Source organism: Diospyros lotus, chromosome 10, assembly GCF_014633365.1.
Source record: "Diospyros lotus cultivar Yz01 chromosome 10, ASM1463336v1, whole genome shotgun sequence".
NCBI lineage: Eukaryota > Viridiplantae > Streptophyta > Magnoliopsida > Ericales > Ebenaceae > Diospyros > Diospyros lotus.
Window position 1 is genome coordinate 22,828,502 of NC_068347.1, and position 25,242 is coordinate 22,853,743.

The window sequence follows — 25,242 nt, forward strand, 5'->3', positions numbered from 1 at the left end:
ATGACTCAAGAAATAACTTAATCGAAGAATTTGTCAAGAAAACAAATTCACACACCACATAATTAGAACCATACGAAAAAATATGACAAGATTAGAGTTTTATAATGTTGCTTGTATATGATTGATTGTAATTGTAATTGAAAAAACATAATATTGCTTGCTTTTGCTTGTGCTTGTGGTTGTTGGGTTGGGTAACTTTGAATCTTAATTTCTTTTTAAAGGTGAAATGCTAATTTCAAATACTATAATGAATTGGAGTTTGCTTTCCTAATGAAAATCATTCATTCTAAAATAAAAACAATTAAAAGGTATTTTTGTGTAATCCAATTACTCACCCACTCGCACGAGCATCATCTTCTGTTCTGTATGCGTGACTTTACCTTCCTAATTTTTGCTATGCTGAGGTGGCATGCCATGGCTGGCCATTGGCAAGGTTTTGGCGTGGGGCAGAGAACAGAGGATTGAAGCCTCACCAAACCACCTTTTTTCTCTCTTCCTCCACCAACCCAGTTTCAATGCACAGGAGAGGAGGCCAACGCTTCCTTTATACTAACGTCTTTTGATCCATCCAGCAGCGAACTCCACTTCGCATAACGGACCCAATGATCCTGTGATTCCAGCGAGGGAGAGAGAGAGAGAGGGTGAAAAGATTGAGGATCTTTCCTCAATCATTTTCTTCACAAACCCGTAGATCATATTTCCAAAGTTGATTTCTTGATTTTTCCATAGAAAGATCAAAAGGGTTCGTCAAGGAACTTTCTTGCGTTCTTACAAAGTCGTGTTGGACTGGGTTTCTTCCTTCTTAGTCCTTAGATCTTTCGAGCTTCAATTGTTTTCCCATCAATTGACTATTTTTGGCACAAAAAAAAAAAAAACCCATCTTCATCCTCGCCTGAGATCACGATGATCTCGTCCGTAAAGCAACCCACTGTTGCCATCACCGGTTCCGATATTCTCCGGAAGAAATGGCCGGGGCCGACACGAAAATTCGCGGCTCTGCCGCCGCTTCCGGCGGTGAAAACCCACCGGAGAAGCTCCGTCATCTCGATCGCGAAGCCCTTGTGTGTTTCGTCTATTGAAGGCTTTGGATTGTCGAATAGATCGCTGAGCAATGAGGAGAAAACGGGCTTGATCGCATGCAAGGCCTACGAGGCGGATCGGTCAGAACCGATCGAGGCCAACGCGCAGCCGTCGGAGGCGTCGAAGAAGGTGAAGATCGGGGTCTACTTCGCGACATGGTGGGCTCTGAATGTGGTCTTCAACATCTACAACAAGAAAGTTCTTAATGCTTTTCCCTGTCCATGGCTCACTTCAACTCTCTCCCTGGCCACTGGGTCTCTCATGATGTTGATTTCCTGGGCAACCAGAATTGCCGAAGCTCCGAAGACCGATCTCGAGTTCTGGAAAACGCTCTTCCCTGTAAGCTTTCCCTTCTTTTTTTTCTCTCTTTCCTTTCTAGGGTTTTATTACCTGGGTTTTGGTGTAATTTTGTGTTTTCTGATCTGGGTTGCGTTTCCTCAGGATCTTGGATCTTGGGATCTGGTTTGGTGTTTTTTCAATTTTCAGCTAGTTTCTTGTTTTTTAGTAATTTATTTTTGGGGGTTTCTGTTATCTGGGATCTACTGTAATTTTGAGTTTTATAATCTGGGTTTCATAGAATTTTGTATTTCAAAATCTGGATTTGTTGTGTTTTTACTTTTTATAGCTTTCTTTGTTGTTTTGTGGATGCTAGGTTGCTGTAGCTCATACAATTGGGCATGTGGCAGCTACAGTGAGTATGTCAAAAGTTGCTGTCTCCTTTACTCACATAATCAAGAGTGGTGAGCCTGCTTTCAGTGTACTGGTCTCCAGGTTCCTCTTGGGCGAGACATTTCCGGTGCCGGTTTACCTGTCCCTTATTCCGATCATCGGTGGCTGTGCTCTTGCTGCTGTGACTGAGCTCAACTTCAACATGATCGGTAATCGACAAATTTTCTTATGCAGAAGTTGGGTTCTTAGTCATTGTATTCGTTTCTGTATGCCTATGTTCAATTTTTTTTTTTCCTCATATTTGTTACTCAAGTTAAATTTGGTTGGAATAATGGAGGGAGAGTTGAAAAAGATCTCAAGTGTCAAGTCACATACTTTTTCTTTTCTTTGGTTTTTTGTGAATTTGGAATGTTTTCCCAAAAGCTTGAGCATAATGTAATTGTTGTGCTTTGGCCTTATTCAGTTGGGCCCAATAGATGACTTATATAATATTATGGAGCCCAAATACTGAAATAACTATTTTTTTTGTCCTTTAACAAGCGGCAATGAAAAGGAGACTAACTCCAATGACAGCAATCGCTTTGAGTTTAATCTATACATGAAATTCCCTATTTTAGAACAGTCTAAGAAATGTCTTTTTAAGTATCTCACCCTTACTTTTTAAGAGGCTCTTTGGTTAACTCAGATTCAAAACCTTCCAGCCTCGAAGGTTTTACTTATCCTACCCTCACATTGCTACCCAACACTTGTCCTCTTCCTTCCATAACAACATTAAAAAAAAAATAAAAAATGGTGCAGCTAACTCTTTTACTTATCCTAATTTCTTCAAAAGAAGTCAGTAGTTTCTTGGTTAGTTGCATGACTTCTATTGCTTGAATTTGACTGTAATTTTGCTCCTCCAGGCTAGAAGAGATTGTTTTCTGATGCATAAATTCGATTTTTCAGGTTTCATGGGGGCCATGATATCGAACTTAGCATTCGTATTCCGCAACATATTTTCGAAGAAAGGCATGAAAGGGAAGGCTGTCAGTGGAATGAACTACTATGCTTGCCTCTCTATGTTGTCTCTGTTGATACTCATCCCATTTGCAATTGCTGTGGAGGGGCCACAGATGTGGGCTCTTGGATGGGAAAAGGCTGTCTCTCAGTGTGGACCCCAGTTCATCTGGTAACCGCATGACACCTACCAACTCTGGTTTCTTTCTACCACATACTTATTTTCCTTTTGGCTGCATATTTTTCTATTTTATCAAGGTGTCATTAATATGCAGAAGGTTTTGGGGGGAAGGGTTTAATGGTGGTGATTCTGCCGGATTAATGTTGCTAGCTGTAACATGAACTATTTTGTCCTTCTTGAGGATAATTATGGAAAAAAATACCTGTGCAATGTTTAGGGATTTTTAGCTGTCCTTTTTTATGGTGATTTTCTACCAAATTTTATGTTATTCAAAGTCTTGAATTGTCTTTTAGAAGATGCAATGACAGAACATTCAATATCTGGTAGAGCGTAGGATATATGGGCCATGTAAGTAGTCCAAGTTAAATAGTTAAATTCTGAGTCTTTTTTAGTTTTCAGTAAAAACACTCTGGCTTCAGATTTCACAGTCAAAAATACCATAACTTGCTCTTTCCGGAATATGATTAGGGTTAGAGCAAATGAAATTTTAATGTAGGCACATTATGTATTAAATTCTTTAATTACCATTATTGCCTATTATCACTATTGGCTTCGTTGTTGGATGACTGGAATGGCTACTGCTTATGCACTAAAATCTCATTGAAAATTTCTAAGAAACTTAGTCACATGTTAATCTAATCATGTTTGATTGTTAGTGGTAGGACTCTTATCATGTGTGAATGTACTGGTTACTGCTCATTTATGTGTCAAGACCGTACATGGTTCACATGTCATCCTTAAAACACGTGTTTTTACCTTTTCTTTTTGTTATATGATTTTACTTTTAAAACAGTTGTTGAGATAGAATATAAGATTGATATGATGTTAATTACATAGTTTGATTTTTACATTCAATAAATGGGGGAGCCTTGTGCATGTGTTCGAACTGTGTTTTATCATTCATATTTAAGATTTGGCTTCTTTTTTTTTTGGTTACCAAGTATTAATTCTATGTATTTTTTTTTTTTTTTTTTAAAGTATCAGTTCTGTGTGGCTTATGTTTGCACACTGCAGGTGGGTGGCGGCACAGAGTGTTTTCTATCACCTCTACAATCAGGTTTCCTACATGTCACTCGATCAGATTTCTCCTCTGACGTTTAGCATTGGGAACACCATGAAACGTATTTCGGTCATAGTCTCTTCCATCATCATCTTCCGAACGCCTGTCCAGCCCGTCAATGCTCTTGGAGCAGCCATTGCTATCCTTGGAACCTTCTTGTATTCCCAGGTAATTACTCCTTTTTTCTCTATAGGAATTGATTTTTGATGTCTAAGATTGGGTATAGCTACTTCTGCAAGTTGTCTACCTGTATCCAGCAAGAGACTTCTTCCTGGAAAGAAAAATAAAACTTGAAAACAAAATAATCCTCTTGAGACTTGATTTGAGTGAATGACTACTGATCAGATGTAGAGACAGAGCTGCATCTATCTATTGCGCTTATGACAGATGTTTGTAAGGAGGGCAGGGATGATCCACCTAGAAGCACTCTTTTCTTTTTGCTAAATAAAAATGAAAAAAAAGCCGCCCGGGGGGGGGGGGGGGATTTACATGGCATAGATAGAGCTAAATAGAGATTCTGTAGGCACATGAGCGTGGGCCCACCAAACTTCCACATCTAGGCAATTGAGCAACTAGAAGGCAGACGAAAACTGAAAGGCCATGTGTGACCAAAAGCTAAACTTAATAAAATTGCTATGGCAGACTAGACCAAAAAACCGGAAGCATCCACCATAGCAATGTCAGTTAGAAGCTTAATGTCTTTGCTAATTATGTGGTAAGACCATTCTTCACCAACACTGTTTTAGTTACTAGAATTGGACTGATGGCAAAATTTTGACATCCTCACAGGTGCGGGTCATAACATTCAATCTGATAATCGATCTAAACTTTTACTTTGCAAACAAAAAAGAAAAAAAATAAATTCCGTCTTAAATTTGAGAGGATTCATTTGGTCTAACCCAGCTCTTTATTTCCCAAGTAATCTGCATTTATCTGTTTAGCAATCTCGTTCATCTAACATGGGATGATCATCCAGAATTAAAGTTATTGAAAAATTTTGTTGCATTTTTCCTTTTATTTTTCTTTAACAGGCAAAGCAATGAGTAGCAGGGATGGAGGATTTAGGAATACTTCTATTAGCATAAAATTATAGAGAAAACCTGTCTCTGCAAGATTTGTTTTACAATTGGATGATGTTGATGGAAGGCGGTCAAGGAGCTGGCTCTCTTTGTTCATTTTGTAGATTGTAATAATGAGTGAATGCTCTCTACCTACTACTACTACTACGTAGGTGGTGGTGATAAAGAGGTGGTTTTTTGTGTGTGAGCTTGGCTTGTCTGTACGTTTTTTTATTTGTTTATGTTGCGTTCCTCAGGTCTCTTCTGCCTGGACGAAGAGGTAGAGTAGAGAGAGTTGTTAGAATAAGCAGATGAGGACAATGCCCAAAACTTTTTCTGTTGCTGTCACAGCACTTTAAATTGTTGATTCCATGAAAACATCTTTGCTCTACATGCGATGCGTTTCCTTCTTCTCTTCTACTCCGACAGAAGCCTGCTTGAGGCTGGCATATATAAATTTTAGTTTGTCAATTATTTTTATTTGTATTTTTATCTTCTACTAGCATAGCAGTAGCAGCATAATTCATAATTCATATGGATTATAATAAATTTTTAAATTATTAATGCCGTATTAAATAATGTGGTAACTGATAATAATATTTGTATTAATGCAAATAATAATAATAATCTATTTATTTACTTTTCAGTGAATGGGCATAATTTAATAGTAATTTCAAGTATGCAATACGAAATGTATGGAAGACCTTTCAGTAAATTTTTGAGAGAGAGAATTGATTAATGAATCCTCTTTTAATAGATAAAATTTGATGTTTGTTACAGAATTGATACAACTGGCCAATGCTTTTTATTTTTTTGTAATTAACACCACACCCCCCCTCTCCCACACACACACACACAGAGTTACAGCTTCAAAACAATATGTTAAATTTGTGTAGGGCATCTAATTGTATATATTGTGGTTGCTGCACGCCCCATGTATCAATAAAACTCTTTTAAGGCAATAATTCCATTTATCATAACCTGCTAGAAGACAAAACTCACTTGAGAAACGTCGAGATGAATCAATGACATGATACTACACATTATGATTACAATATTCGTTTTATTAATACTCACTCTCCAAAAGAACCAAGACTTAAAACACATGTTTCTCAAGAAGATTAGAAAAGAACCCTCTCCTCGTATGCATGGCTACTAGATCCGCAAATATTTAATGGCCGTTTGAACGTCCTTATCCCCTCTACCACTGCAGTTTACCACAACCTTAGTTGCGTCAGGCAGGATTGGACATAGCTTCTCTAGATATGCAAGAGCATGGGATGTCTCCAGGGCTGGGATTATGCCCTCTAGCCGCGATAATCTCTTAAAAGCTGCGTTAGAAAAAGCACAGTAAGGAATTGTAGAAATGAATTCTTAAAGAGTAAATAATGGAGGAACGGGCAGCACAACTCAACAGGAATTTTACACTTTTTCAGGTAAATCATAAAGGAAGATTATAATTCAAAAGCAAAATTGTTGGTTTACGTTTAACCTTAAAAAAATAAATAAATAAAACACCACCACCACAAATCACTGTCAAACAGAGCTGAAGAATTATGAGCATCATAAGCAAGTGCAAGACCTAGAAAACAAAATGTAAATCCATTTTTCCATACCTTCCAATGCCTCTTCGTCTGTGCTGCTATAATATTCAGCACGTCCTATATCTTTCAGAAAGCTGTGTTCTGGTCCAACTCCAGGGTAGTCCAAGCTATTAACATAAATGAAAAAGTCAGTCATGCAAAATAAAGCAGAGAACACCACGCCTAGTCCAATGATAACATATCACTAAGAAATATTTACCCTGCACTAATGGAATGGGGCTCAACAATTTGACCATCTTCATCCTGCAGTAAGTAGCTCATAGCTCCATGCAGCACCCCCACTTCCCCTTTAGTCAAGGTAGCAGCATGCTTGCCACTATCCAATCCAAACCCTGCAGCTTCTACACCAATCATCCTAACATCTTTATCATCAATAAATTCGTGAAAGAGTCCCATGGCATTTGAACCACCACCAACACATGCAACAAGTATGTCTGGTTTCCCGCCCCATTTTTCTAATGCCTGTTTCCTTGTCTCCTTACCAATCACAGCATGAAAGTCTCGTACCATCATTGGGTAAGGATGTGGGCCAGCAACAGATCCCAAGATGTAATGGGTTGATTCTACATTAGTTACCCAGTCCCGAATAGCTTCTGATGTAGCATCCTTCAGTGTTGCTGTCCCAGAATGGACTGCCCTGACCTGTAACAGAAACATCAGACTTTGCTGTCAAGAGAGCATGCTCATAAAAGTGATTACATTGTGGATCACATGAGGGGACTCATTCAAACAACTTTTTAGCCAACGGAGTCACAATGCAACTAGAGCTAGTTCAACTTAACCTGGGAATGGCACTTAAAACAAAGAAACGTAACTTGGAAAATAAAAACTATAAATCTCCTCGCAAATTGGTAAAGACAGGAAGGGCGGGTCAGCATAGTTTGGGTCACACCTTCTCTTTTTCTCTCCTTCTTCTTCCTTTTTTTAATTCTACAAATATGCTTCAGGTAATGCTTAACAAGATAACAAGGCCACCAATTGAAAAACAAGACCACTAAAAACAGAAAAATGAAGGGAGAACAATTTCAAAATGTAAAATAAAATGTCATAGAAATATAACTGCTGCACAGCCTTCAAGATTGCCATCAATCATGAGACAATTTAAAATTCAAGACTCGCAGAAGGAAAATTGGAACGATTACCAATCTGATCTTTATTACAACTTCACTGATTTGCAAAATGTATATCATTCTAAGCAAAAAAGGACGTGTCCAGACAAGATGAAACAGCAAACTGCAAAACAACTGCCAAACAAGATATCTAAATTCATCAAGACTTGCCCAAGAGGATGGGCTGCTGTTATTAGACTCAATAGCAATATGGTTGATGTCTGCAACAGAAGAAATGGTGCAGTTACCGTAACAATATATAGCAATTGCTGTGAGGCTAAAACAAAGAACATCACCATGCTACCTCCCAACTGTCTGTCTAAAATGAACAACAGGTATTCATGGAACCACAAACTCCTGACTGTAGTGAAGATCCAATCAAGAGAGAATAATATGTTGAATAAAATAAACGAATGTAACCCTGCTGATCAAGAATTAGCCCCAAAATAATACTGTGTGTACATTTTAAAGAACTTCAAAGGAAGACAACTTGTGAAATATGCCAAGAAGAATACCTTAGCAACAACAATGAGGCTGACCTATTATCATATCATTCTACTGCTATCCAACAGTCAAAATATAGCTATGAAACAAGAGATTGTTCAACCACCATTGAGCATAACATTATAAACACTAAAAAAAGAACAGAAACAGGACTGAAGGTGCATGTCGTAACATTATAAACACTAAAAAAAGAAAGGAAACAAGACTGCAGGTGCATGTCAACAATATAATAGTTATAAGTTATCATTAAGAGGAACTAAAAATCAAAGAATGACAAACATACCTCAGCTCCAAGGAGCCGCATTCTAAAGACATTTAACGCTTGCCTTTCCATATCTTGAGAACCCATATAAATAACACACTGTAAGCCAAACCTGGCACACACAGTAGCAGTGGCAACTCCATGCTGACCAGCCCCAGTTTCAGCAATAATGCGCTTCTTCCCAAGGCGTTTGGCCAGCAGAGCTTGAGCCACAGCATTGTTAATTTTGTGGGCACCAGTATGGTTAAGATCTTCCCTCTTGAGGTAAATGTGTGGCCCTTCACCATTTGGACGTTTATAGTGCTCAGTGAGCCGCTCTGCAAAATAAAGAGGGCTCTCCCTGCCAACGTAATCTTTAAGTATTCCCTCCAGTTCTTTCTGAAATCAGAATTTGTCAAAGCACATATTAATAGCACTGGAGAAAAGGACCATGTTGAGAATGAAATGCCTGTAGAATACATTTGATCTATTCTAAAATCTTAGTAATACATAATTCTTTAACATTTAACAGATACAAGTCTCGAACATAATTATAAAATATAACCTCGTTGTGTTTTATCAGGATATAAGATCCAATGGGCACTTGCAAAACTTATGGTGGCACTGTGTTCCAATTACAGTACAAAAAGATTGAAAATCGTTGATTGTTCTGGACAATCCCTTCTTCAGTGCACATAAACTCTTCACACGGTTTCAAGCATTGAATCAACATCCTTTTATTGAAACTTTTTCAAATGTCTATGGAACTAGAAGAATTTTTTTTGCAGCAAGTATCTATCTATTTATCCATACATCAATTTTTCCAGCTCAACCAAACAATAAATCAATCGCACTTCATTTCTGCCATTATCCTCGAAAATCATTTTTCTTTTTCCGTTTGCTACTTCTCCACAATTTCAAATTTCAGATACAAGCCCAAATTAATTAAGGAATCAATCGCACCACACACACAAAAAGAAAAAAAAAAAATCGACAGAACAGTTCGAAATCCATCGACATCACGTTAGTCAAAACCAAACCTGAAACTCCTGGTCCTTGGAGAGAGACAGGAATGCAGATTCGAGCTCCTTGAGAGCGTACATCAGCGTCTCGGGCACGTACTTCCCGCCGAACTTGCCGAACCGGCCGAACGAATCAGGCCGCTGGAGAGCCGGCAAATGAGCTTTGTCATCCTCCATTTGGGGACTGGTCGTGGTGATCCTGGAGTCGCTAATCAACGTGCAGGAGATGAGCGGCCGCCTGGCGGCCGAAAGGGGAGGCGTAAATTTGTGGAACTTGAAGGGCAAATGGGAAGGGTAGGGTTTGGGGAGAGAAGTGTTGTCGGCGTGGACTGTTCTGCAATTAGGGCTTGGAGAAGAGAAGGCCATGGAACCAGCTATGACGGGAGAGCTGTGTAGTATGTGTTTGGGCTGTTTGATTGTTCTTCGGATTTAGTTCGTTCCTTAAATGGCAATGGTCTGTGGAGGACAGGCCACGGCGATTCCGTGCAGGCTGACGTGGCTCCTATGCCTCCGTATTGATAATTATGTGATTCCATATTTCTATTTAATTTTTTTTGGTTAAAATAGTTCTTAATTTTTTTTTTAAATTACTCGGACACCCTTCCAATTATGAGTTTAAAATATTTTTTGTATTAAGATATAAAATGATCAAGATAAAAATAATAAACATTTCAAAATTTTTATCGAATTATTTGTTAAATTTTTTAGAATATATTAGAGGATATATGTATCTTTTTTTCTTATCTAAATTTTGGAAAAATAAACATATTTGAAAAATATCATATAACAAGTCATGTAATTTTTTTTTAAGAATCATTAAATAAGTTTAACAAATACATTGAAAATGACACACAAGTCTTGAATATTTTTCATATCTTATCTTTTTCGGTTTATATTTTGCTTAATAAGCACTCTTATAATTGATAAATATAATTAAATTAAATTAAATTTAATCTATTTAATTAAAAAATAAATAATATTTTAAAATATCTCCTGTCATAATCGATTCGGGTACATTGCATTAAATTGTTGTTAAGTTTTCACACCAACATTCAAATGGGAAAGAAATACAGAATGTGAGTTTTTAGACTCCAACAATTAAGAGAAAGGAGGAGACTGTAAGGGAAGAGTGACAATGACTTTGATGGCAATGGTTGGACTAAAAGAAGAATAATGGTAAGAGTAATAGTGACAATGAGAAATATCAATGGCATAAGGGTGAGTGACTTTAAAAGAGAATAATAGAGGATTAAAAAGATTGAAGTGAACCACACTAATCCTCAATAATAACATATTTACTAGAGGAATTGGTGGTGAGGCAAAGGTTGATGACACAATCAATGTCTATCTAGTTTTCTTTTTCTTTTTTTTTTTAACTTATTTCTATCTCTATCACTAGGGTTTCGACCACCAAACCTAGATGGATTATTACAAATATTTTCTTTTTTATTTAATCTTTTTTAATTAGAGAGTTAGATTTAATTTTGTTGTATGTACATTTAATTGACAACGAAGGTGTATTAGTGATTTCAAAAAAGCATAATAACCAATCCAGGCCGGAATTTGAACGCCTGAGAGAGGTTTTAACCTAATGGCACTGTCTAGTGTTTTATCTCTCACATAAGCTTGAAGTACTGAACAAGTTTCTTTTTCAATACCTTGCTGATGGTCATTAATTGGAAGCTTTGTAATTGCTGGATGGTTTGCTTGTCATGATAATAGTTGTTATTGCCATTATTACTAGTCAAATTTTACTTGCCTGATTGGATCCTGCCACTCGATAATTTCCTGAGGCCCCATGCAGTGCTACATTTTCAGATATGTTTTACTAATCCTGTAGGTGGTTTTTGCAGCCGAGAATATGTGCTACTTCACCAGAACTCAGCAGGTTGAGGGTCAATTGTATGCCATAGAGTCTATTAATTCTCTCCCTTATTGGCAAGCAGGAGATGTTGAGACAGCTTGTTTGGAGAAGTCGGTGCTTTATTTGTTTCTAGTGACCAACAGGACATCTGATCTGAAAATTGAACTTGTCCATGTATAATCAATTTCAGTATATTTTGGAACTATGAGGATTACTTACAGCTCCTGATGACTTGATGGGGATGTTCTTTCTTTCAACCCCCTTGACTTGTCAGTTGATCATATTGCCTTAAACGTAACTCGCCAATTCGCTTCATGTTCTTGTTTAGGTGCAAGCTTCATTAGCGTACTGAACTCTGGTCATGGATGCAGTGCTGCTTGTTCGTATTGCAGGAAACTTTCTTGTTCTTTAGTTGGCTCTGGTTATGGATTTATTTAGCACTGTTGCTGAGAATTGAAGTGTATGCAAGGAGCACAGACAACTGAGTGACTGTCACTTCTAATTTCTAAGCAGCTGCTGCTGCTGCTGTAATCTGTAGGGCATGAAACCCAATTAGACTACGGATTTTGTATTGTTAAGTTATTTTTGTAAACCTCGCACTGCTAATGCAAATCTTGCCATGAAGTTTATGTTCTTTTGTTCTTTGCCATAACTTTCTTCCCTTCTGGTAAGTTGGATGTTGTATTGTTTATGTTTTTTTGATCTATAACAATGGCGGCCTGGCTACCATTTTCTTATAACTACTACCCTCCCCAATCAGCAAAGATTTCAATCATCTAATCATAGTATGTTTGTAGCGCTTTAACTCTTTAATCCTGAACTCTAGTAGGTCTCTCTCTATCTCTAGCACTGAGGATCGACTTAAAAATATTTGTAATTGATATAATTTAAGCACCAAACGGCGTCGTGTGACTTAGTAAATAGGATGGCCACGTGTGGCAATCGCAGGTTGCCATCTCGCACCTGCAGGATGGTCACACGTGGCAACCATCCGCTTTGTCCTTGAGATGCCTTATTGCTTTTCTGCCCAATTGCCTTTTTGTTGGAATAATCGATCGTGTGGCACGATTTGATCTCAGCCACTCGTCCAAGCTTTATGAGGCTCCATCTCAATCATCAAAAATCACTATTAAACTATTTCCTAGAGATATGAATGGTCAGATGAAAGAAAAGGAAAAAGGGAGGGAGAATGGGTAAGTCATCGCCTTTAGGCTAGGGTTTTTGGGAGGTTTCTTTCTCATGCTCTGTATAGTTTTTCTTTTGTATTCTTTGCTTCTATAGGATTAACCTCTAATCTATATTTGTGATTATTGAGGCATTTTGATAGAGAACCATTAATATACAAAAAATGTTTGTGAGTGATTTAAAAGTATAATCTCCGTTCTTCATTATAATATAGTGACCTTTTTTCACTGGATCTCAATGTGGACGTAGCCCTATTTTGAGATGAACTACAGTAAAAATCCTTGCCTCCCATTTGTTTTTCTTTTTCTGGTTTCATTTTATTTTCTGTGTGTATATTTGCTCATGCTTCTAGCCATAAAGGTAAATATTTTGTGATTGAACTCATTCTGTTTTTCTAAGAGTTATTGTTGTCTATTTGCAACAGTAAATCTAAATAAGAGTTACTTTGATAGTATTTTAATAATATAAATAAATATTAAATTGTATTTAAAATTTACTTTCTTGCTTTTTGTGATGAAAAATCACTAATTAAATTTTTGTTTATATATTTAGAATACAATTTTTTTTTAATTGAGAATATAAGCAATAATTACTTAATCTTTTTTAAGACATAATTAAACGTAAATAAGATTTTATTAATTTTAATCTTGAAATTTTTCTTTTTATATTGAATTTATAGTAATATGAATAGTTAATAGTATTCTATAAATTATCCATGCATTTGAAAAATAATCAAAATATCATATAAATCACCAATTATATTTTGATATATACATGATCATCCAATAGAAAAATATACATAATTTGATTGAATTGTTTTACAAAAAATAAGAAAAAAATTATTTATGGAGAAAAAAATAAAATATTATATGAATAAGGATATAAAATATCTTACATTTTCTATGTTATTGGTGAGAGGCCCTTTTGATTAAAATGACAAATTTTAGTGTGTTGAGTATTAAGATTTTAGCAAAGAGTTGAGATCGTGTTGAGCATAAGAGAAGCATAAGAGAAAATAGAAGTGAACGAATAAACCTAAAGAGAAAAATGTTTGAAAACATAAGATTTGAATAAGTAAAGAATATGAAGAATTCATAGTCCATCCTTGTAATCGATTTACTTTTGCCATTTTTCTTTAATACCCAAATTAATGCGGACTCTCCATACAAAATTTTCGTCATTCAAATAATCGTTTTATCAAATTGTCCTTCTAAAATAATGTCACTTCGTGCTTTTATTTTTCATTGCGTTACTGATTTACACCTCATTATTTATTATCTAATATTGAAAAATAATCCGTGGAGTTGGAGGCCTACTCGTCTAAATAACACCTTATTATTCATTGTTTAATATTAAAAAATAATATGTGAACTTAAAGAGTTGGGGGCTTTCTCGTTTAAATGGAACAACAAAATAAATATAGCATGAATTGAAACAAAAAAACCATCATAAAAGAGAATTTCAAATAATATAAGGTCTCCTTTTTTTGGTCCCCTCTTATTTTTTTTGGGAGCCTATAAATCTATACTTTGAGCCGGTCATGTGGTGGCTTTAAAAATAAAGAATAAACATTTTTTTGTGACGTGTGTCGGCTCAACTTGTAATTTTTGTAATTTAGACTTAACTACAACCTTTCAAGGAATAAAACAACTTTTTTGTGAAATACACTTAGATGTATTAAATACAAAATACTTTTAAGCACAAACTATAATATACACAAGTTCTTAAAGTAAAGATCTTACATTCCCGATTGATTTATACTATGAACTATGAAGAGTAGCTTGGGAAATCTTTAAAGACTTTGAATGCTTGAAGAGCTTGAGTTGAAAACTTGACTTTCTCCTTTATTTTAATTGATATTTTTTCTTATATATGCTACCTATAGGGTGAATCCAACAATCCAATCCAAGGTGGGGAGGGCTGAAAAAAATTTAGACTAGGTTGGATTGAAATTAGGCTGGGCTATTACTAAAAATTTAAAAATTTTATTTTCAAAATTTAAATTTTATTGTGAGCTACCTTAGGCTTTAGCCTAGGGCAACTCATATATAAATCCGCCCTAACTATATAAATTGAAAACTTTATATTAATGTTCTATTTATAGATGTTTTGGACAAATTACTATTCACCACTTTTTGAAATAATAATCTTCTTGCTTTGAAACTTGTTATGTAGGTTTTATTGAACAGAATATGAGATAAGTTATCAAATGATAGGATCACAAATTAGTTGAGTCATTCTTGAGCGACTTTGTGTTTGATTCGACAAAAACTCGTTTGAATTCATTTGTTAAGCTAAATGAATTGATATTAAATCTAACTTTGAATCTCGATTTGTAAACAAATCGATGTTAAATTCAGTAAAACTTAGGTCGTTAAAGCTTATAAATAAATTCAATTAAAAATTCATGAATAAATTGTGAATATACTCTTTTATAAATATATTAATAAATTTATTCATAATTTATAAATATATTATTTAACATAAAATAATCAAACTATTATTATAATAATATCATTAAATGTTATTGAATTTGATTTTAAGAATGCTTTAATGATGAGAAATTAAATGTAAAAATTTAATACACTTTATCTTTTATAATGTACTGATAATAAGATATGTTGTTACTTTAAAATTAATCAATTAACATATAAACTTAATAGTGTAATTATTGTTTTAATCGAATAATAAGTGTTGTACTCAATTAATTTATTATTTTAATCCACTAAAACTTGTACATTTAAAAGATTAATCGATTATATAATTGTTTAATTAAATATATAATGAAATAATATTATTTGAGTAATGAAATAGTTAATCAACTAAGTGGTACATTAGTCGAGTAATTATAATATTTAATTCAATAATAAATTTGAGTCAAAATAACAAATTTATGTACTTGTAATATTAATTAGAGAAATTCTATTAACAGCTTACATTTTTGCTCTTCATAACCACTTTTGCCAAAATTCCCTTACATCTTTCAAAAATCTTATTTTACTTTTCACTACCTTCAGCCACAACTATCTTCTTTATCTTTTATTCCCCACAACCATAGCCACAGCTACAATCGCAGTCACCCATATGTTTCATCTCTCTCATTGCATCCATCTCTCTGTGTCCCCCCGAATACACACACACATATATATATATATATATACACACATACACGAAAAGACATGGCCGCAACCATGGAACCCTAGTTCTCGATTGTTGGCAGTCGAGGAACCCTGTGTTCCTCGACTACCATAACCCTGTGTTCCCCGAGCCCCATGAGTCAAGAACATGTTTTTTTATCATTTTAATTAAAAAAATTATTCTAATAAAATAAAAAATTAAAAAAAATCATACAAATAAATTAAAAATTTTAAATATATGTATCTTTAAGTAATTTAATAAGATAAATTAACTAATTTTAAATTTAAAACTAGTTAATTATAATTATTTAAAATGCAAATATTTAAAAAGAATTTATTTATTTTTATTTTATTATAATATTTTTTTTAATTAAAATAAAAAAGCGATGTTCCTCGACCGTTGGGTTCTCAGACTATAGTGTTCCATGGCCGCGGCCATGCGCGCACGTGTGTGTATATATATATATATAGGTGTGTGTGTGAGTGTTAGTGTGTATATATACATACTTATAGGTGTGTTTGTGTGTGTGTGTATATATAGTGAATATATATATATATATATTTGTGTGTATTTGAGGGAGAGAGAGAGATGGAAATATGGGTGTGATATATCTATGTGTGTGTGTTCGAGAGATAAAAAGAGAGATGGGTGTGAGAGAGAAAAAGAGATGGGTGTAATAAAAGAGAGAGAGAGAGATGGAGTAGATGGATAATAGTGAGTGGTTGTGGCTTTGAAGAGTAAAAAGGGAAGGAAAATGGTGTGGTTGTGAAGGGTAAACTAGGATTTTTGAAAGAGGGTGGGGAATTTTGGTGAGAATAGCTGTGAAGAGCAATAATGTGGGTTGTAAATAGAATTTTCCTATTAATTAACTAAAGTAGTGTTTCTTAAAATGACTAAGATGATACTCTATCATGATAACTTATTTATAAAATTTAAGATAAGTTATACAAAATGAGAAAGGGATAAATATATTTTAAAAATTTAAGATAAGAAGTTATATGACTTATTTATAGAAAATTTAACAAATATAATGAAAACTACTTTTGTCTGAAATGCTTTCCATATCCTACATTTTTCGGTCTATGTATTGGTTAACAAACATTACCTAATAATGAATATTAATCGAGTAATAGAGTGTTATTAATCGAGTAATTTCATATAATCGAGTAAAAATTATCAGATAGAATGTGAGCGTCTGTATTTGAATTGTTAATCGACTAAATAAAAGTTGTAACTTAGTAAAATCATATTTTACTAAAGTATAAAGAAAACTTATTTAACTAATTACATATCTTACTCAAGTAATATCTAAGTTACTTAACTAATGTTGTATTAAATTTACAAAAATTAGTCATTATAGACGGTATTAAATGTACATTTTAAGTATTTTATCTATAAACAAAATTTATAAATTGACATGATCTTATAAAATTTATAATAATTTTATCTAAAAACAGTAATAATTCTATTAAAAATTAACAATAATTTATAATAATGATTAAACTCATTGTTAATTTAAAAAAAATTATAAATTATGTAATATTATATTAATATATATAAATATGATGTCATAAAAACATAATAATGATTTAAAAGATAAGAAATTTTGTACCCAGTAACCGAGTAATATGAAAAAGAATAAATACTTTTTCATTTTACATACACACCACATAAATAGTTTTCTTACAAATTAGAACCCTAATGTGAACTGTGATTTGTGATTCGTGATTCGAATTGAACTGAAGATTGAAGAGCAAAGAAGCTAAGAAGCAAAGAAGAGATCACGCCCCCAGTCACCACCCGTCGCCGCCGCCGCTGCAGCTTCAAGCCTCCATCTCAGGCTGAACCGTCGACAGCTACTGCCGTCCGCCGCCGTCGCACGCTCCCTACCTCGTTGAAGCGGGCCGCCGTGGGGCTGTCGCCTGCCGCCGCCGCCAGGAAAGAAGGATTGGTCTTTGGTAAGGTAGATGATAATTTAAACCTTAGCAATCCCTTTTTCATTATTTTTATTTCGAGGTTTAATATAAAAACTTCTTGTTTGATTTTGCTTTAGAGCCTTGACATGTTGGAGGTTATTGCTGTATGAGAAAATGCGGAGAAGGTAAGGATTCTTACATTCATACCCTGGGAAATAGAGGCATCTCCTCGATTGACCGGGTTTTGGCCAATTTAGGGTAGTGGAGGTAACTGGCAAGCTCTTGATTTTCACAAACTAGGACAGCATCAAGAAGTAACGAGAAGCATTCTTCATAAACATGTATTCGTATTCGTATACATATTCATATTCATATTCTAGCTATTGGATGCTGTCCGAGAGGCAAATTTCATGTAACTGCTTTCATTCACATTGTTTCTCTGATGCACAGGATATAAATAATGGGCCGTAGAGGTTCAGAATCTCCGGTTAAAGGTCGAGGGTCTCCGGGTAGGAGGAGCCCGTCTAGAAGAGAAAGGCCTCCGACTAGTCACAGGAGTTCACACAAGGGAAGCTCACCGCCAAGAGAGAAACCTTCAAGTCGAACTAGGTCTCCAAGACGGGCAAAGTCTAGGTCTCCCGTATCACGTTCACGTTCACGTTCACGCTCACGCTCACCTCGGACCAAACGGTTAAGGAAAGGTCAAGCTGAAAGAGAGTATGAGAAAGTGAGTGAAAAGGAGTATGAGAGGAATCCCAGTAGCAGAGGCGATAGGGCTACCCATAAACAAAGGGGTTCAGATGGGGAAGGGCTGAATGAGAAACGGGAGAGACGGTCAGTAAGGGATGCAGTGGATAGTGGGTCTTCTAGATTGAGGCATGAGCGGTCAAATTCTCCATCAGATCTTCACCACAGGAGCAGACACAGATCAGGCTCGCCTCATCTGGCTACTGATAAAAGCGAGGTGCCTGGTGATATCCGGTCCTTGAACAAGCATTATGATTCAAATGCGTTATGTTTCTTCACCATTTGCATTGAGAAAGCTTGGCCTTAATGTGTCAGGATCTGTACATGCTGCATTTTAATTATTTTCAGTTAAGAAAGTACCTTTTAAGCTACTCCACTTGTTGTCTACGCACTTGCCTTTGATGAAAGAAATGACAAATAAAGGAAGGAAAATAGTTCAAAGCACACAGAAAAGGAATCCTTTCTTAGGAACTTTTTCCTGCTATTTTTGTTTTATTAATTTTCTTACGACCCTAGCAGATCAATGTATTTTCACTATTTGGCACCTAAAGATTGCTTGCTGATTCACTCTTTTGTTATTGCATTTGCATGGTCTTGGTCTACATGTTTTTAATCATCATTATCTGCGGAAAGTCTCTTTGCTTTCTATTAATTTTTTGAACACATCCAGTAGGTGGGTAGGTTATTTATAAAAGCTGCAATACAAGATCTTAGTCATGTGAACAAATATATTATAGTTGTTGGTATATACCATTGCTTATTTGTATCTTCTTTCTTTCCTTCTTTTTGGTTTCGGGGATGGGGGTTTATAATTTTTTTCCTTGATATTAGGGTACAACAAGAGGTGATCAGTGATGATGTAATGCTTGAAGTGATTGCCACTATTTGTTAGGCCAACGTGCAATGGTACAATGGACTTGAATATGAGGCTTTGGGGGCTGAGTAATGGGGCACTTTAGAGGAGAAATTTGGATGAAGCATTTAGACTCTTGAGTGACAAACAAATGGGTTAGATGGTTCCCTAAATTTCTTTGGGTCCCTTGTGTTTTCTTTGAGGAGCTTGGATTAAGCTGATGAAAGCTCTTGAAGTTAATAGGAAGTCTCATTCTATTGCCTGATGCGTGCCTCTGTGATAGCTACCCCTCAGGAGACCTCGCTTTTCTTCTATTTGTTCTCTATTTTGTTTTCATCTTTCTCAAACTCTGTCCACTTTTTCTTTTTTGTATGAGATTGTGCTTATTTACATTGTTCTCATAATATCTATGACTTCTAGAAGAAAGGAAAACGCTTCCTAGGGATTACATGTGATTGAAATTAAAACAGGTAAAATAGGAAGTATTCTACATATTAAAATTAGGAAGGTCAATTTAGAATTACCTTCGATAGCTTTTCTGTTTTTGACTGATACTAAGAAGCACTGCCTTAAAAGACTTTGAACCATGATGAATTTCCTCTGACATTACTATGAGTACAATGTAGATATCTCAATTTATATGAATGAGCCAAAAACGCTATCCAACACCCCCCCCCCCCCCGCAACACCCCCAATGCAAACATACCCTCACAATGTAGAGTAACCCATTGTCAGATCCTGAATCTGACAGTGAGGAATCCTCTCCGATGAAGAGAGAAACTCGTGAAACTAAGAGAAAGAGTGAGTTGAGAATTTGGGAGGGAAAATTAGAGAGAAAGAGAGAGGGAATGGAAGAGAATTGAGAGGGAAATAATACTGATTCAATTATCAAAAGTGAGTACAATTGGGCTGAGGCAGGGTAGTTATACTGCCCAGCTGGGAATAGGTGCCAAAACGGTTGCCTAAAATCCCTTCTAGAATCAGCAACTTGCCTTCCCACTTGTAGGCATTAGTTAGCTTGCCGCACATGCTCTCAGCAAGGTCAACTCTTCTTCTAATCAACGGAAAATGAAAAAACTACTATTTATTACAATATTCTCATGTAGCAGCTAGGTACTTGACATCTTCTCCCCCCTTCAAACATTTATTGTCCTCAAGAAATGTGCAATAGGCTAGGTGTGCTTGGGAATTGCTTCAGTAAATCTTGGAGGTACTCTCATGTGTTATTGTTTGAGTGTAGGGAGGACCATTTTACCAACACACTTGGATGATAGGAGCCCTTTGCTTGTAGATGACACGCCTGTCCAGTATAGCCATAGGAACTGTTGGCTCCGCTTCTTCCTGGAGATTGGGCGGAAGGGAAGGATTGGCGACTTGTGACCCCACACTCTTCTTGAGAAGAAAGACATGGAAGATTGGATGCATTTGGGCTCCCTCTGGTAGTTGTAGTCTGTAGGCCACTGGCCCTACCTTAGCCAGCACTGGAAATGAACCATAGAATTTGGGGCTTAACTTGGAGATTGATTGGCGAGAGATAGCTTTGAGGTGTTGATGGTTGAGTTTCAAGTACAGCTCCTCCCCTTTTGAGAATTCCCTCTCACTTCTTCTCCTATCTGCCATTTGTTTCATTCTGTTCTAAGCCTTGGTCAATTTTGCCTTTAGTAGCTTCAAGATTTCTTGTCTTTGTTGCATGTAGGCCTCCACTGCTGCAAGTGTTGTTAGTTCTTCAACTGCTAGCAACAATTCTGGCTTATAGCCATATAATGCCTCAAAAGGAGTCATGTTAATAGAGCTGTGATGGCACGAATTGTATCACCATTGGGCCACCGCTAACCACTTGTGCCACCCTTTTTGCCTTAGGAAATAGAGGCATCTTAGATAAGACTCGAGGCACTGGTTTACTCGTTCAGACTGTCCATCCGTTTAAGGATGTTAAGCCATTGACATATGTAGCTTAGTGCCCAGGGATTTTATTAATTCCTTCCAAAATAAGCTGGTGAATATCTTGTTCCTGTTGGATACAATAGACTATGGCACTCCGTGTAACTTCACCACGTTATCCAGAAACGTTCTTGCAACCTCTTGGGCTGTGAAGGGATGGGATAAACCAAGGAAATGACTGAACTTGGTGAATCTGTCAACCACCACTAAGATGCAGTCCTTACCCTCTGATTTTGGTAATTTTTCAATGAAATCCATGGTGACATTAGTCCAAGCCTTTTGGAGATTGGCCAGAGGGTGGAGTAACCCGGGTTGTGGCACCGTTTCATGTTTGCATCTCTTGCAAATGTCACATTTCATCACATAATCCATCACAAACTTCTTAAGTTACGACCAATAAAAAACTTGCTTAACTCTTTTGTAGGTATTCTGAATTCCAGAATGGCTTCCAAGGGGAGAGCTATGTAGGGAATGCAATATCTGATTTTTTAAGGCTTCACTCTCTCCAATCATCAGTCTTCCCTTGTATCTTATTAACCCATTGGATAATGTATAGTCAGGCTTGTAGCTTCCATTTATACTTAGTTGCTCTAGAAGCTCTTTCGCCCATGTGCCTTGGTTATAGCTATCAATTACTTCTTGTAGCCAATCCGGCACCACAGATGTTATAGCAGTTAACACCCCTCTTTCTTGGTAGCGAGTTAAGGCATCTGCTGCCACATTCTCCTTTCCTTTTCTAAATTGAATGACATAGTCGAGCCCCATTAACTTTACCATCCCCTTTTTCTGTAAGTGGGAGTGGAGTTTCTGTTGGAGTAGAAACTTGAGACTTTCGTGGTCCGTTTTGATAACAAACCTGCCTCTTTCCAAATAATGTCGCCACTTGTCCATTGCCATAAGTACTGGTAGCAGCTCCTTGTTGTATATGCTAAGCCCTTGATGTCTGAGGCTCAAAGCCTGGCTAATGAATGCTATAGGCTGGCCTTCTTGAGATATGACTGCTCCTATTCCCATCCCACTTGCATCCATTTCCAGTGTAAAAGGCTTGTTGAAGTCAGGCATTCCCAACACTGGTACCTCACTCATGGCCTTTTTAAGTAGTTCAAATGCTTTCTTTGCCTTCTGGTTCCACTTGAACCCTTCCTTCTTCAACTGTTATGTTAATGGTTTGCTGATTTGACCATAATTCCTTACAAACTTTTTGTAATATCCTGTGAGCCCCAAGAATCCTTGTAGAGACCTGACATTATTGGGCTTCGGCCAAGCTGTGATGGCTTCAATTTTGCTGGGATCAGTACCTACTCCCTCCTTAGATATAACGTGCCCCAAGTATTCAATATGAGTTTGTGCAAAAGCACACTTGGACTTTTTGAGGTACAACCGGTTGAATCGGTGGACCTTAAAAGTAGTCGTAAGGTGTTCTAGGTGGAGGTTAAATGTAGGACTGTATATTAGAATATCATCAAAGAATACTAACACAAATTTTCGAAGATAGGGTTCAAATATTTGGTTCATCAAGACTTGAAAGGTAGCTAGGGCGTTAGTAAGGCCAAATGGCATAACGGTGAACTCATAGTTTCCCTGATGGGTTCGAAAAGCGGTTTTGGCGATGTCTGTTGGGTCCATTCTTATTTGTTACGGATAAAGAGCCTTATCATTTAGAAGATAAGGAATGGCGGTTAAAAGATGAGAAGATAAGGAAGCATGAAGATAAATCAAGCTTAAGTATTTTGTATAAATCTGTAAATTATAGGTGATTATGTTCCTAATTATTAGTTTGTTATCCTCTCCTAGTTTTTAGGAGATTTATTAGCATTCTTCTTGTATATATAGGGTTTCAAACCCATGGAATAATTAAGAGAGATTTTCTATTCAATCCAAACTCTCTCAACATGGTATCAGAGCCTGGTATTTAGGGAATTCTGTTTAGGCCTTCATTGCCCTTTTTTCCCTGACTAAATACCATTCCGGCCTGTTCTTTATTTCGTTTGTTGAAGCAATCAAAGTCAGTTACGACTTTCTTCTTCACCCGATATTCTTTCATCGTTTTTCTTCATTCGTCTGGTTCATCATCCGAAGTTTCCCTAAGATGTCTACATTCTCCGAAACCAATCCTCCATCAGAAGCGGTTGAAACAAGCAGCCCGACAAAAGCTCCATTCACTGGATCCAGCAACTCAAGTAATGGAGGAGAGCTACAAAATCTCCAAGCAGCCTACCGGTTGAATGGGAGAAACTACCTAAAATGGTCCCAGCTTATCCGAACCTTTCTCAAAGGCAAAGGTAAGATAAGCCATCTCTTAGGGACTGGCCCTAAAGAAGGAGATCCCATGTTTGCTGCATGGGATGAGGAGGACTCTTTAGTTATGTCTTGGCTTTGGAATTCAATGATGCCCGAGATAAGTGATACGGTAATGTTTCTAACAACCTCTAAGGATATTTGGGAGGCTGTTAATCTCACATATTCTAAAGTGAAGGATGCAGCACAAATATATGAAGTTCGAACTAAGATTGCAGCAACCAATCAAGGGGTAAGATCTGTTACTGAGTACTCTAATATGCTGCAAACTCTATGGCAAGAATTAGATCATTATCAATGTCTAAAGATGAAATGTAGTGAAGATGCAACCTTACATAAAAGATTTGTGGAAAAGGAGAGAACCTATGATTTCTTGGCAGGTTTAAATATGGAGTTTGATGCAGTCAGGGTTCAAATACTTGGCAAAGAAGATATACCTTCTCTAAATGAGGTAATCTCTCTAATCCGGGCTGAAGAAGGGAGAAGAGGAGTTATGCTAGACACTGCTCCTATAGAAAAGTCAGCATTAATAGCATTAAGAGGTCCTAATCGGGGCCCTAAGGAGGAAAGGAAGTCTGCAGGAGATAAAACTTCCAGCGATAGAGACTCACTATGGTGTACTTTTTGCAAGAAACCAAGGCATACCATAGAAAGATGCTGGAAGCTACATGAAAAACCATCTAAAGGAGGACAGGTCGGGGTCCAAAATCAAGCCTATATAGCCAGCAATCAACAACTGCAGACAGAACACAAGCAAGGAGAACAAAAGGAGCAGGCAGATGGCTTGAACTTCAACCGGGCAGAAATTGAAAAGCTAAGAAACTTTCTAGATTCTCTTGAAAAGAAAGAAAAAGGTATTTGTTCCCTCGCACTTACAGGTATGTCCTCCAATTCTCTCACCTCACATGCTTCAGAAACAACCAAATCTAATTCTTGGATTCTTGATTCCGGGGCAACAGATCACATGACCCCTTTATCCCATTATTTTACCACCTATAGTCCTTGTTCAAGCTCAAAAAAGATAACACTAGCAGATGGTTCTTTGACCACTGTTGCTGGCCAATGAAATATTATCCTTAGTAACCATCTAACCCTCAAAGATGTTCTTCATGTCCCTAAACTCTTCACCAACCTCATATCCATCCAAAAGCTTACCTTAGATAACAAATGTAGTGTTAATTTTTCTTCTACTTGCTGTGAAATTCAGGAACAGGGGTTGAAGAAGAGGATTGGGCTTGCTAAAGCTAGGGCTGGCCTATACTACCTTGAGGGATCCAATGGGGAAGAAAACAAGGACAAGGTGAATCTTGTGTCTTGTTTGGTGCAATCTAATAAAGACCAGATCTGGTTACATCACCATCGTCTTGGTCATCTTTCGTTTTCTACTCTTAGAGTTATGTTTCCAGCTTTGTTTAGGAGTTGTGATATTCAAGACTTTCATTGCCCTATTTGTGAATTTGCTAAACATAAGAGGGTGTCTTACCCTTCATCCAATAAAAGAACTTCTAGTCCATTCTCTCTTCTCCATAGTGATGTTTGGGGTCCTGCAACTGTTCCCAATCTTTCTGGGGCAAGGTGGTTCATAATATTTGTGGATGATTGCACTAGGGTAATGTGGTTGTTTCTTATGAAAAATAAATCTGAAGTAAGCACTATTTTTCCCACCTTCTATAACATGATTAGTACTCAATTTGGAGTACCAATCAAGAGGCTAAGGACTGATAATGCCAAAGATTTTTTCAATCAATCCCTGGCACATTTTTTCCAACGAAAAGG

General features: G+C 36.5%; 3 protein-coding genes across 6 annotated transcripts in view; 2 read left to right on the forward strand and 1 right to left on the reverse strand.

The window, feature by feature from the left end:
• Positions 1–512: 512 nt before the first annotated feature.
• LOC127811437 (glucose-6-phosphate/phosphate translocator 2, chloroplastic-like) lies at positions 513–5,435 on the forward strand. The gene is made up of 5 exons (XM_052351304.1): positions 513–1,419; positions 1,733–1,958; positions 2,695–2,917; positions 3,941–4,154; positions 5,018–5,435. The coding sequence occupies exons 1-5, from the start codon at positions 904–906 to the stop codon at positions 5,027–5,029; spliced, it is 1,191 nt and encodes a 396-aa protein (XP_052207264.1). The 5' UTR covers positions 513–903; the 3' UTR covers positions 5,030–5,435.
• Positions 5,436–5,983: 548 nt separating this feature from the next.
• LOC127811436 (tryptophan synthase beta chain 1) lies at positions 5,984–9,948 on the reverse strand. Its single transcript, XM_052351303.1, has 5 exons — positions 9,543–9,948; positions 8,545–8,901; positions 6,848–7,290; positions 6,661–6,755; positions 5,984–6,375 (listed from the first exon to the last, which is right to left on the reverse strand). Exons 1-5 carry the CDS (start codon positions 9,888–9,890, stop codon positions 6,200–6,202), a joined length of 1,419 nt encoding a protein of 472 aa, XP_052207263.1. The 5' UTR covers positions 9,891–9,948; the 3' UTR covers positions 5,984–6,199.
• A 7,444-nt stretch (positions 9,949–17,392) lies between these two features.
• LOC127811412 (FHA domain-containing protein DDL) overlaps positions 17,393–25,242 on the forward strand; it is a 37,168-nt gene continuing 29,318 nt past the window's right edge. For 2 of the 4 annotated variants that reach the window (XR_008025678.1, XM_052351257.1), the window contains exons 1-3: positions 17,393–17,674; positions 17,765–17,812; positions 18,078–18,591. Coding sequence is in view for 3 of the 4 variants with exons in the window: in XM_052351257.1 (XP_052207217.1) it covers positions 18,088–18,591 (504 nt within the window). In the remaining variant the exon portion in view is untranslated. Of the gene's footprint in view, positions 17,675–17,764; positions 17,813–17,841; positions 17,969–18,077; positions 18,592–25,242 lie in introns of those variants that run through there. The other 2 variants (XM_052351258.1, XM_052351259.1) reach the window with 2 other exon arrangements.

Excerpts from the sequence above, each read along its gene's own strand:
- LOC127811437 (XM_052351304.1), top strand. The coding sequence starts at position 904 with ATGATCTCGTCCGTAAAGCAACCCACTGTTGCCATCACCGGTTCCGAT. Across the intron at positions 1,420-1,732 it reads TCTGGAAAACGCTCTTCCCT|GTTGCTGTAGCTCATACAAT; the intron begins GTAAGCTTTCCC and ends TGTGGATGCTAG. Across the intron at positions 2,918-3,940 it reads TGTGGACCCCAGTTCATCTG|GTGGGTGGCGGCACAGAGTG; the intron begins GTAACCGCATGA and ends TGCACACTGCAG.
- LOC127811436 (XM_052351303.1), bottom strand. The coding sequence starts at position 9,890 with ATGGCCTTCTCTTCTCCAAGCCCTAATTGCAGAACAGTCCACGCCGAC. Across the intron at positions 7,291-8,544 it reads TGCGGCTCCTTGGAGCTGAG|GTCAGGGCAGTCCATTCTGG; the intron begins GTATGTTTGTCA and ends TTTCTGTTACAG. Across the intron at positions 6,376-6,660 it reads AGACGAAGAGGCATTGGAAG|CTTTTAAGAGATTATCGCGG; the intron begins GTATGGAAAAAT and ends TTTCTAACGCAG.